This window comes from Urocitellus parryii, chromosome 2, assembly GCF_045843805.1.
Source record: "Urocitellus parryii isolate mUroPar1 chromosome 2, mUroPar1.hap1, whole genome shotgun sequence".
Classification (NCBI taxonomy): Eukaryota; Metazoa; Chordata; class Mammalia; order Rodentia; family Sciuridae; genus Urocitellus; species Urocitellus parryii.
Genome location: NC_135532.1, coordinates 172,995,523 through 173,008,290, shown reverse-complemented (window position 1 = coordinate 173,008,290; position 12,768 = coordinate 172,995,523). Strand labels below are relative to the sequence as shown.

General features: G+C 34.1%; 1 protein-coding gene and 1 pseudogene across 2 annotated transcripts in view; both read left to right on the top strand.

The window, feature by feature from the left end:
• Nucleotides 1-12,768, top strand: part of Lmln (leishmanolysin like peptidase) — an 81,022-nt gene that overhangs the window by 28,125 nt on the left and 40,129 nt on the right. For both annotated transcript variants that reach the window (XM_026396132.2, XM_077794866.1), the window contains exons 10-12: nucleotides 5,326-5,433; nucleotides 8,264-8,340; nucleotides 10,820-10,930. In XM_026396132.2, coding sequence (XP_026251917.2) covers nucleotides 5,326-5,433; nucleotides 8,264-8,340; nucleotides 10,820-10,930 — 296 coding nt within the window. The remainder of the gene's footprint in view (nucleotides 1-5,325; nucleotides 5,434-8,263; nucleotides 8,341-10,819; nucleotides 10,931-12,768) is intronic.
• LOC113187162 (ribosome biogenesis protein NSA2 homolog pseudogene) lies at nucleotides 2,436-3,195 on the top strand (annotated as a pseudogene).

Here is a 12,768-nt window from a genome sequence, read left to right as displayed (position 1 = left end):
CGAAGCTTTAATATTCCACTTTGAACAATGGACTAATCACCCAGACAGAAAATTAATAAGGAAACATTGGACTTGAACAGCACATTAGGCCAAATGGTACTAAGAGATATACAGAACATTCCATTCAACAGCAATAGAATATACATTCCTCTCAAGGGTATTCTCCAGAATAGATCACACGTTAGGGCACAGAAAAAGCCTTAGAAAGTTTAAGAAAAGTCAGTCATATCAAGTACCTTTCTAACCACAAAGATGTGAAATAGAAATTAATAACAGCAGGAATTTTGGAAATTTAAAAATACTTGGAACAATACATTCCTGAACTACCAACATGCGTTGATAAGGAAATAAAGGGGAAATTTAAAAAATCTCAAGATATTGAAATATCTTTAAATAAATGAAAATGAACATAGAAAATACTAAAACTTACAGAATATAACAAAAGTGGTTCTAAGAGGAAAGTTTGCAGCAAAAAAACAAGTACATCTAAAAAGAAGAAAGAAGCTGAGCATGGCGGTACTCACCTATAATCCCAGTGGCTCTGGATACTGAAGCAGAAGGATCAAGAGTTCATAGCCAGCCAGCCTTAGCAACTTAGTGAAGCTCTAATTAACTCAGTGAGACCATTTGTCTAAATAAAATATTTTTTAAAAGGGCTAGGGATGTGGCTTAGTGGTTAAGCACCCCTGTTACAAAAAAAAAAAGAAGAAGAAGAAGCACTAAAATAAACAACTTTGCATTATTCCTCTAAGAACTAAAAAAAGATGAACAAATTAAGACCAAAGTGAGCAGAAGGAAGGAAACAATAAAGAAGAGAGTAAAAATATGTGAAGTAGACACTAGTAGACACTAGTAGACACAAAAGATCAATGAAGGGACTGGGGTTGTGGCTCAGTGGTAGAGTGCTCGCGTAGCATGTGTGAGGCCCTGGGTTCGATCCTTAGCACCACATAAAAGTAAATTAATAAAAAATAGGTGTTGTGTTGAACTACAATAAAAAATAATTTTTTTTAAATCAATGAAACTTAAAATTATTTTTTTTGAAAAGATAAAATTGACAAAACATTAGCTAGACAAAGGAAAGAAAGGAAGAAAACTGAAATAAAGTAAAAATGAAAGAGGAGACATTACATCTCATATCACAGAAATACAAAGGATCATAAGAGACTACTGTGAACAGGTATATGCCAATAAATTTTTTGTGGGGGTGTACCAGTGGATTGAACCCAGGGGGGCTTAACTGCTGAGCTACATCCCCAGTTCTTGTTATTTTTTCTTTTGAGATGGTCTAAGTTGCTTAGGGCCTTGCTAAGTTGCTGAGGCTGACTGTACTTGCCTTCCTCTTGCCTCAGCCTCCTGAATTGCTGAGATTACAGGTGTTGTCACTGCACTCAGTTGTGCCAACAAATTTGATAACCTAAAAGAAATAGATAAATTCCTGTAGTTAATATTGCTAAAATATCCATGCTACCCCAAACAGTTGCAGATTCAGTGCAACCCTGAACAAAATTCCAATGTCTTTTTTCACAGAAATAGAAAAAAAAATCCTAAAATTCATATGGAACCACAAAAAACTCCTAATTGCCAAGGCAATCATTTGTAAAAAGAACAAAGCTGGTGGCATCACACTACCTGATTTCATAGTACAGGCGTCCCCACTTTGACTGAGGTTTTGCTTTTTATCCCCAGTCTTAAGTCCAGATATATTAAATGGAAAATTCTAGAAGTAAATAATTTATAAGTTCTAACTTGTAATATAGTATATTGTTATAATTGTTCTATTTTATTATTAGTTATTATTAATCTCTTCCTATTCCTAATTTATAAATTAAACTGTATCACAGTTTAATATGTATATATAGGAAAAAACATAGTATAGGTCCAGTACTATCTGGATTTCAGGCATCTACTAGGGGTTTTGGAATGTATCCCTTACAGATAAGGGAGAACTACTGTAGTAATTCAAACAACCTGGTACTGGACTAAAAATAGAAACACCAGGCAGTGGAGCAGAATAGAGAGCCGAGAAATGAACCCAGGCATATATGGTCAGTTGATATTTTACAGAAGTGCCAAGAATGCCCAATGGGAAAAAGATAGTCTCTTCAATAAATGGGGAAATTAGATATCCATACACGGAAGAATAGATTTGGACCTTTATCTGATACTTTATGCAAAAACAACTCAAAATATATTAAACTTCCAGAATAAAACAGTGGGAAAATTACACAACATTGGTTTTGGAAATAATTTTTTGTTTTTACTAACCTCAGAAGCACAGACAACAAAAACAAAAATAGACAAATGGAATTATATCAAACTAAAAAGCTTCTGGCTTTCCCCTTTTGGACTGCACAGAATAATCTCTTGGGTCTCTGAGATCCAAAAATGGAGAGTTTTTTGCACCCAGGAGGCTGTGGCCTTTGACTCTATAAAATGAATATATTAAATTACAATATAAACGCCACAGATATTGCTTGTATTACCATGAGAAAAATAGAAAGAAGGAAACTCTAGAGTCTCATGAATGTTCGAGAGTGGGGTGGGGGTGTTGGGGGTGGGGGATTGGCCTGAAGACTAAGGTCTACCATAAATAGCACTATGCTGAGAAAATACAAATGAAAACAACTATCAAGATGCATGAAAAGAGAAACGCCAAACAAAAGAATGATGACAAGACTTCACAGGGAGCAGTACCTTCTTATCTACTGGACAGAGAAGCACAGTCCCAAGCAAAAGTACTTTCCAGCATGGTTTTGCAAAACAGAAAAGAGACATCGGGAAACTAGTAAGTCCCTCTGCCCAAAGTTCATGCCCAGGGAGAAACAGAAGTATTAAAAGTTGTTTAAATAGTAAAGAGAAAAAAGAAGGTATAGAGGAGGATGGCTGCTAGAGTCTGCTTTGTTAGATATGACTTTATATGAGAAAAATCACCTAAATTTAAAAGATTCATTAGAACAAGGGGCTTACATTTCAAGAAGACCCATGAAATACATCCTGAATAGAAAGCCATCTATTGCCTATCAGTACTTGATGTGAAAAAGTATCCTTCATAGCCACTATGTTCAACTTCAAATGTTATTACCAAAGATACTGCCATTGAGATAAACATGAGTCAATTGGGCCTTGTGACACAAAGAAGCAAGGTTATTTGGTAGAAATTATGCCCAAGTTATCAACAATCCTTGGAAGTGATGGACTTACTGGTTTGACAGCAGTTTTATACACATAACTCCTTGTTTTAATTATTGAAGACTATGATCAGGGAAACCACCATTACTGTGATGTTTCTGAATGCTATCAAGTAGTCTTATATCTCTGTAATCAAGAGAACTATTTGTTAAATTGTAAAAAACATTAAAATGTTGAAAAAACATCTGTACACCAAAGGAAACAGTCAACAGTGGATTGGGAGGGAAAAAATGTAGGATCAACACTTCAGCTTTTAGTCATAGGCAATGACTTTCTCAATGAGACTCCTAAAGCTCAGGAAATAATGCCAAGAGTTAATAAATAGGATGGCATAAAATAAAAAAGCTTTGCCCAGCAATGTGAAAAGAGAACCTACAGAATGGTATAAAATCTTTGTTAGCTACTCTTCTGATAGAGGATTAATATCTAAAATATATAAAGAACTCAAAAACTTTATACCAGGGGCTGGAGTTGAGGCTCAGTGGTAGAGCACTCGCCTAGCATCGTGAGGCCCTGGGTTTGACCCTCATCACCACATATAAATAAAGATATTAAAAAAAAAAACTTTACACCAAAAAAAACCCAAATAATTAATAAATGGGCAAATGAATTAAACACACACTTCTCAAAAGAAGAAATGCAATTGGCCAACAAATACATGAAAAAATGTTCAACATCATTAGCAGTTAGGGAAATGCAAATCAAAACTACACCGAGATTTCATCTGACATCAATCAGAATGGCAGCCATCAAGAATACAAGTATTCTAATAAATGCTGGAAAGGGTTTGGAGAAAAAGAAACCCTTAGACTCTTGGTGGGATTGTAAATTAGTACAACCAGTATGGAGGTTCCTCAAAAGACTAGGCATGGATCACCACCATATGATCCAGCTATATTTATCCTGAATAATTAAAGTCATCATACTATAGTGATACATGCGTACCCATGTTTACGGCAGCACAATTCACAATAGCCAAACTATGGAACCAGCCTAGGAGTCCATCAGTAGATGAATGAATAAAGAAAATGTAGTAGATATACACAATGGAGTTTTATTCAGCCATAAAGAAAAATGAAATTAAGTCATTATGTTAAGTGAAATAACCAAACTCAGAAGGTCAAGGGTCATATATTTTCTCTCATATGTGGAAGCTAGAGAGGAAAAAGGGAAAGAAAGGTGGGGGCTAGGGATCTCATGAAAATCAAAAGATGATCTTTAAAGGAAAGGGACCAGAGTGTGGGAGGCAAGGAGGGTGTGGGGAAGTGCTGGGGAATGATACTGGCCATATTACATTGTTATATAATGTAACATGTACAACTATGTAACAACAAATTCCATCATTATATACCACTGTAATGCACCAATAAAAAGGCAGAAAAAATGTATTGTAATAGAATACTCCTAATATAAAAAAATTTAAAGAATAAAAGTCATCATAGTATAGCGATACATGCATACCTATGTTTTAGCAGCACAATTCACAATAGCCAGGCTATATCCAGTTTAGGTGTCCATCAGCAGGTGAATAATGGATAAAAAAATAATGTAATATATATACGCAACTGAGTTTATTCAATCATAAAAGAAGTAAAATTATGTCATTTTCAGAAAACTGGATAGAACTAGAGACCATTAAGCAAAATAAGTCAAACTCAGAAGTTTAAATGTTATATGATTTCTCTTCCACGTGGAAGCTGGAGCGGAAAAAGGAAAAGAAAGCAGGGGTGGGGACATCTCATGAAAATCAAAAAGAGATCAGTAGAACAGAGAAAAGGGATCAGGGATTGGGAGAAGGGGACGGAAGGGAGGATGTGCTGAAGAGCAATATTGGTCAAATTATATTGTTATATTTTATATTGTGTTCATGTATGAATATGTAACAGCAAATCCCATCATAGGTACAACTATAACACAGCCATACAAAAATGTAAAAAGAAATATATATATAGTAATTTCCTAGCAAAGAAGAATGTAGCACCATCAAAATTTAATTATATTAAAAACTATATTTTTTAAAAAATTCTCTCTTCTTACCAAAGTGATTTTTTAATATCTGTTGTATTCATGGAATAAAGAATTTGACATTATCTAACAGTACTTTTGTGGGGTTTTTATTTTTCTGATTCTTAGGATGAAGCACGAAAACATTTTAATTGTCCAATTCTAGAAGGAATGGAACTTGAAAATCAAGGTGGTATGGGCACTGAACTCAACCATTGGGAAAAACGGTTATTAGAGGTCAGTTTATTTTTAAGTTTTATTAGACTTTTTTTTTTTTTTAAGTAATTCATACTCATGGAAAAAGATATTTAAACAGGTTCCTCTTTAGCTCTTAAAATCCAAATTAATTTAAATCTTAAATTCCAAGCTTATCTTATATCCTTCCTTAAATATTGTCTAAGTTTATGTATATACACATACACACAGAAGTTTTTCTTTTTTTTCCCAATTATCTATCTATTTATTTATTTATTTTTGCATTACGATTCTTAATACAGCTTTATACCACAATTTATCATATCTCTAATTGTATATAAGGTATGTTGACACCAAATTCACATCTTCATACATGTATTTTGTGTAATGAAGTTTTTCTTTATGAACTCATATAACTTTTTTAACTTAATGATATTCTGTAGACATCTTACCAAGGCAATACAAATGCTTCTGCTATAATGCAACATATACTTTCACCTTTTTATACTGGGCTCAGTGGCACATGCCAGTAATGCCAGTGACTTGGGAGGAAGAGGCAAGAAGATCACAAGTTTAAGGCCAGCCTCAGCAATTTAGCAAGACCCCATCTCAAAATAAAAAAGGACTGGGAATGTAGTTTAGTGGTAAAGTGTCCCTAGGTTCAATCCCCAGTACTAAAAAATAAAAAGATTTATTCTTCAATATGATACCCTAAAAATAACTAAACTTGTGTGAAAAACAAGTATCCAGAGCACTAACAAAAACATAAATCATAATTACTAGCTCAATTTTAAAAGACATTAAATTTCCAATAAATACAGTCCTTTGTCTACTCTAGTAATTCTTTACGTTGGACAACAACAGACCTATAATCACAGCTACTCGGATTTCAGAGGAGGATTTGCAAGTTCCAGACCAGCATGGGCAACTTGGAGACTCTATCTCAAAAATTTAAAGTAAATAAACAAAAGGGCTAGAATGTAGCTCAGTGATGGAGTACCCCTGGATTCAATTTCCAGTACTGCAAAACAAAAACAAAAATATCCACAACAACTACAAAAAAACAACAACAACATAAAAAAACTAGCAATGAGTAGCTGGGTGGGGGATTGTAAATCTTGAGTAAGAGGGACAAGAGTAAAATGTACCAAAATTAGAATGTGCAATAAACACTTGTAGCCTACTGAGCCAAGGGGAAAAAGATGAATTGAACAGAATAGAGACCATTCTGTATAGCATTCCTCTATTCTTTTATTTTTTTTCTTAGTGTATTTTTTATTTAGCTGCTATTGCTTCATCGTACATTAGCATCCAGGGAAAAGTCACAATGAATTAGCAGGATTATATTGATGTCACTCCCTTATTTTCCATCTCACATGAGTTCATTCACAGTGCTGAAATACATGCATTAGCAAAATAGACTGTGTGCTTTGATTTCCTCAGTTTTGTCATTGTTGTTGTTTTTTATGTTATTGAATCCAGAGGCTTCAATAACGATGCTTCAAAAATGAGGCTGAAACTCCTCATTTTTTAAGAGCTGCAGAGTATTATATTATACAAATGTAACCTAACAGTCATGTGTTAATGAACAATTATGTTTCCAATTTTTAATTTAAAAAATTATAATGAGCCATTTATTTATTTATTCCTCATTTACTGCTGTGCTTTCTAGGATTGGTGTTTCAGTGGATATTCTTTGGTTCAGCTAAACATTCAAACTCACAAGACTCCAACAGGCCACACTAAAGAAAGATTTCCTTAGAAAGGGTATCACAAAGCACACACAACACGCAGTGTTGGGCACATTAGTTGTGCTGAAACAGCAATCTAGGGGCTGTCATTGGTGCCTCTCTTCCTCCCTCTCCAACTCAAGGACAGTAGTATAATGCCAAAGAAGATGGATGCAAGAACCACCCTTGCTTTTAAAGTACCATGTCCCAAATAGGACATGATCTTTTTAACAGTTCCATAGACATAATTTTCAGATCCCTATAAAACATTTTCAAGACAGAGAAGTCCCAGAACTGTTGCTTACCAACAGGTATTCATGTTCATTTATGGTAATCCAAGCCCAGAAGTATTTCAGGAGGTTTTATTCCCTTAAGTACTAATGCCTGGTAACACAGTTGACATTCCATCTTTATTAGGTTTCCAGGGGAACAGAACTAGAAAGTTAACCCAAGGTCACATTTGTTTATAGAGTAAGAAAGAATAAATTCCTATAAGTGGAATTTCTGGGTCAGAAGATATTAGAGATAAAGAGTTGAAGAAAAATTAGAGCTATCCAAAGAAGAAATATGCTCTCTCAAGAGGCAATAGAGTCTTTATTGTAGAGGACCTCCTGAAAGGAATTTTATCATATAAATTAAAATTGGGTAGATAGTATACCTTGAGAATATTTTAGGTCCCTCATATAGATTATTTGATCTCATGATTCTATCATATGTGTTTTGCATGTTAGTGTATCTGTGATCACAAAGGATTAGGAAACTATTTTCTATGTAATTCAGGTGGTTATTTCCCTAATTCTAAATTACCTGGGCATTGTCTCACTTTACTTTGCCTGGAGAATCTTTACATTAGTATTTCTGATTCCACATATATTTATCTTCATTTTCATCATAATATCTTAAATGTTAGTTCCTGTCATTCCAGGGAAATTATAAACATGGAAACATTTGAAGCAAAAAATAGATTTGACTTTAAATTTCAGTCTAGTCATTTTAAAGATGGCTTTTGTATTTCACTACTTTTAAGTGAATATTTTATCAGTCCCTCACTGGAAACATTTTAAATATATATCAGAGAAATCACAGAAATTATTAGGAATTATAGAGTCATTTTCTAACTAAAATTTGTTGGTGATTTTCAGAATGAAGCAATGACTGGTTCTCATACCCAGAACCGAGTCCTCTCTCGAATCACTCTGGCATTAATGGAGGACACTGGGTAAGACAGCTGTGAGAATACATGATTTATGTATTAAAATTAAATGAATATTAAGATTAGCTTAAGAAAATGCTGACATTTTACATCAAAGCAAAACTACTTACTGCATTATTGGATTTTGTGCAGTTAGCTGTCCATTATCACCAAATCTGTTTATTCATTCAATAATTGTTTAAGGCCCCGAGATATAGTTATAATAGAGCAAAACCATGATGTTAATGAGATTTATTTTCTTGTAAGGAAAAGCTTCTAATATGAAGGAAAAACTAAATAATTTTTTAAATTGTGAATAAGATTGATGTATAGTTTCCTGGTTTTTAAAGTAGTGGAACTTTCTGGTAAAGCAGTAAACTGTTATTAAATGAAACCTTTTACAGAATCTTTATGTATCAAATAAAATCAGAAATGCTTAGTTGGAAACAGTGCTTCTTTCTCTAAGATAGCCTGAGGGAACATTTGAAAATGAAATCAAATTTAAAATCAATAGTATAGGTATTATTAAAACCATGAAAATAGTTGATTTAACTTAACTTTGGGGGGGGTGATCAAAGAGAAATAAGGATTTTAAAATATAGAGCTCATTGTTGACCCTGAGAATAGTTTCAATGAAAATGGAAGAGACTGAGAAGTTCTTAGGCTGATCTGCTTACATGAGAGAGGAATACATAGGTAAGAAAGGATTTTATTAACACATCTTTTCCCCTGAGAATGCAAGATGGATAGGATCCAGAAAAACAAGAGAGAATTAAGTTAAATGAGAATTAGCTTCCTGTCTATTAATTCAGGAAAAAGGAATGGGTATAAGAATGCAGCAAGTCATGGAACTGGGGATATAGCTCAGGGGTAGAAAACTTGTCTAGTATGTGTTATCTACTTTCTTAATTCTCCGTTAGCCCATTTGAAGAACAATAAGGAAAAAAAATATAGCATTCTTATGTCTAACAGAAATATCAAGATATTATTATATCTTTAGAAGGTAGCAGATAGCACCCTGAAAAGTCATTAGCATGCAATGCTTTAAGGTTAAAGATTATTTTCTATGAAGTGATAACAAATTTTTGATGTCTATATATATAGACTTCATCTCAGGAATATTATTCTTTTAAATATTTTATTATGAAATTTATCAACACATAAAAAATGCATGTATTAAACAGTCTATATAATACAATGAATACTGTAGGCCTATGAACTGGATTCAACAGTAAATAAGATGTCATACTTGGCAACGGTCTTTACCTTGCAAGTCACAGACATCACATCGTTTTACTCCTAAATACTGCACCATGCGTCCCTAAAATATATGGATGTTTTTTAATGTAACCACACTTAACAGTAACAAAATTAATAATTTCCTAATATCCTCTAATACCCAGTTCATAAGCACATAAATCTTTTATCTCTCTTTTTTAAATCGGGTTGTAAATAAAATATCTCTTAAGCCCTTTAACGTACAGCAGTCCTGTACACCTCTGCCACTTCCCCCACCCCCCATGGCAGTTAATTTATTGTGGACCCAGAATTCTGGATTCGCTTGTGTATTCCTTTGTTCTACAATACCCTGTATGTCTTATAAATAGAAATTATCTCTGTTATGGGTTAAATGTGAGGTGTTCCCCAAAAGATTATGTGTGAGATAATGCATGAAGATTTAAAGGTGAAATGACTGGGTTATAAAGGCCTTAAACCAGTCAGTGAATTCATCCCAGGACAGGGATTAACTGGGTAGTAACTGTAGGCAGATAGGGTGTGGCTGGTGGAGGTGGGTCCACAGGGCATGCCTTTGGGGTTTGTCCTTGTTGAGCAGAGCTCTCTCTCTCTGCTTCTTGGTAGCCATGTCCTGACTTTTCCTCTGCCACACACTTCCACCATAATGTCCTGCTTCACCTTGAACCCCAAGGAATGTCACAGATTCAAGGTCAGAACAGCAAGAAACTAGAGCCAACTGAATTAGATTAGGTAAAAGGTAGCCAAGTAGTAATTCCACTATTTCTTTCTTTTCAGCTTCTCTTTTTCTCTCATTATATTTCCTTGTCCTTATTTTCCTTGTCTCACAATATAACCACTTTGTGTCACTCTGTGACTTCCATCATTTTTGAAAATTACAATGGAAATATATTTTGTTTTGTTTTCCAAATATGAAAGTAGTTTGACATAGAACTGATTACCCAACTCCTGCCCCAGTGATCCTGTACAACAGACCTTTGGCAGTAAGCACTTTGTAAATGTTCATTTGTGGTGATGGCCTCCCAAGTCCTTTTTAAGGTCCTAATTTGCTCATTATTGAGATTTGTAATTGGTATGCTAAGTTGTTTCTTAAATGAAGGTAATCAATAATCATTATTAGGGATAGCAGTTATAGATTGGGGATAGAGCACTTGTTTGGCCCTGAGTTTGATTCAGAGCACTGCAAAGGAGAAAAAAGTGAATTTAAATAATGGTAATACTAAAAGGTGCTTTGTTTGGATTGTTTCCACAGCTGGTATAAAGCAAATTACAGCATGGCTGAGAAGTTAGACTGGGGCCGAGGAATGGGCTGTGACTTTGTCAGGAAGAGCTGTAAGTTCTGGATTGATCAGCAGAGACAAAAGTAAGAAGTGTTTCTTTGTGTATCTTTGATTATACAATTAATTTCTGATTTTATTCTTTATCCTGAGCATAAAATGTCAACTATTTTCAAAAGTGGTCTGAACAGTTCAGTTTCAAATCCTTCTACAGGAACTTCGCAATAATATCCTAATAAGTAAGTGAAGAATAATTGTTTTTTGTTTTTTTTTTTTGTGGTGCTGGGGATGGAACCCAGGGTCTTGTGCATACAAGGCAAGTACTCTGTGAACTAAGCTATATCCTAAAATCATTATTTTTAATCATATATTAAAATAATCTGGGGCTGCAGTTGTGGCTCAGTGGTAGAGTGCTTGCCTAGCATGTGTGAGGCACTGGGTTCAATCCTCGGCACCACATAAAAATAAATAAATATAAAAAAAATTGTGTCCATCTACAACCAAATAATCATCATCATCATCATCATCATCATCATCATCATCCATAGCATTAGGGCTGGGGTTTGTGGCTCAGTGGTAGAGTGCTCGCCTAGCACACATGAGGCACTGAATTCGATCCTCAGCACCACATAAAAATGAAATAAAGATATTGTGTCCACTTACAACTAAAAAATAAATATTAAACTAAAATAATAATCCATAGCAAGGTGGTCAGAGCTATGAATATTTCTGTTTGGCTTATAATTCATAATTTTTGCATATTCTTGTCATTTTTTATTGTTTTCCTCAGTTTGCATACGTAAACATAGATGCAAATATCCATTCAGTATTAAAAAACCAGGCTGGGCATAAAGAAGAATGAAATTATGGCATTTGCCAGTAAATGGATGGAACTGGAGACTGTCAAGCTAAGTGAAACAAGCCAATCCTCAAAAACCAAAGACCAAAGGATCTCTCATTAATATGCAGATCCTGACTTACAATAGGCAGGGGAGAGGGAGGAGTAGAGATTCACCAGATTGGACATGGGGGAATGGGGAGAAGTGTGGGGGATGGGAATGGGAAAGACAGTAAATGAATTGGACATAACTTTCTTGTGTTCAAATATGATTACATGACCAGTGTAACTCCACATCATGTACAACCACAACAATGGGAAGTTATATTTCATGTATGCATGATATGTCAAAATACATTCTACTGTTATGTATAATTAAAAAGAGCAAATTAAAAAAAACAAACAGGGGCTGAGGATGTGGCTCAAGTGGTAGCAAGCTCGCCTAGCATGCATGAGGCACTGGGTTCGATTCTCAGCACCATATAAAAATAAAATAAAGATATTGTGTTCACCTAAAACTAAAAAATATTTAAAAAAAAATCAGGCTGGGGCGATAGCTCATGGGTAGAGCACTTACCTAGCATATACAAGACTCTAGATTCCATTCCCATCATTGCAGGAAAGAAAAATATACTTTTGAAAGAGGGTTTTTCATCTGGATACATATCATAATCACATCAAGATTTTTAAAGTTACAAAGTATCCAAGTTTGGGATAGATATACACAACACACACAGACACACATACTTAAAGAGTACATAGGATCTCTATGTTTTTTACAACAATGATCTCAAAATTCAAAATTAAATATATATAAATTTAAGCAAATATAAAAATTACATGTATTCTTCATCCATTTTTTCTAATCTTGCAAAATCATTGTAAAATATCACAACTAGGATATTGACATTGGTATAGATTCAGAATATTTCTATAATAAGGACGCCTCATGTTGCCATTTCCCTCCTAACTTCATAACTCCTAGAAACCACTACCTATTCTTCATTTCTATAATTTTATCATTTCAAAATGTTATATTAGAATGTTATATTAGAATGTTGTATAAATTTTTAAATGTGATAAGTA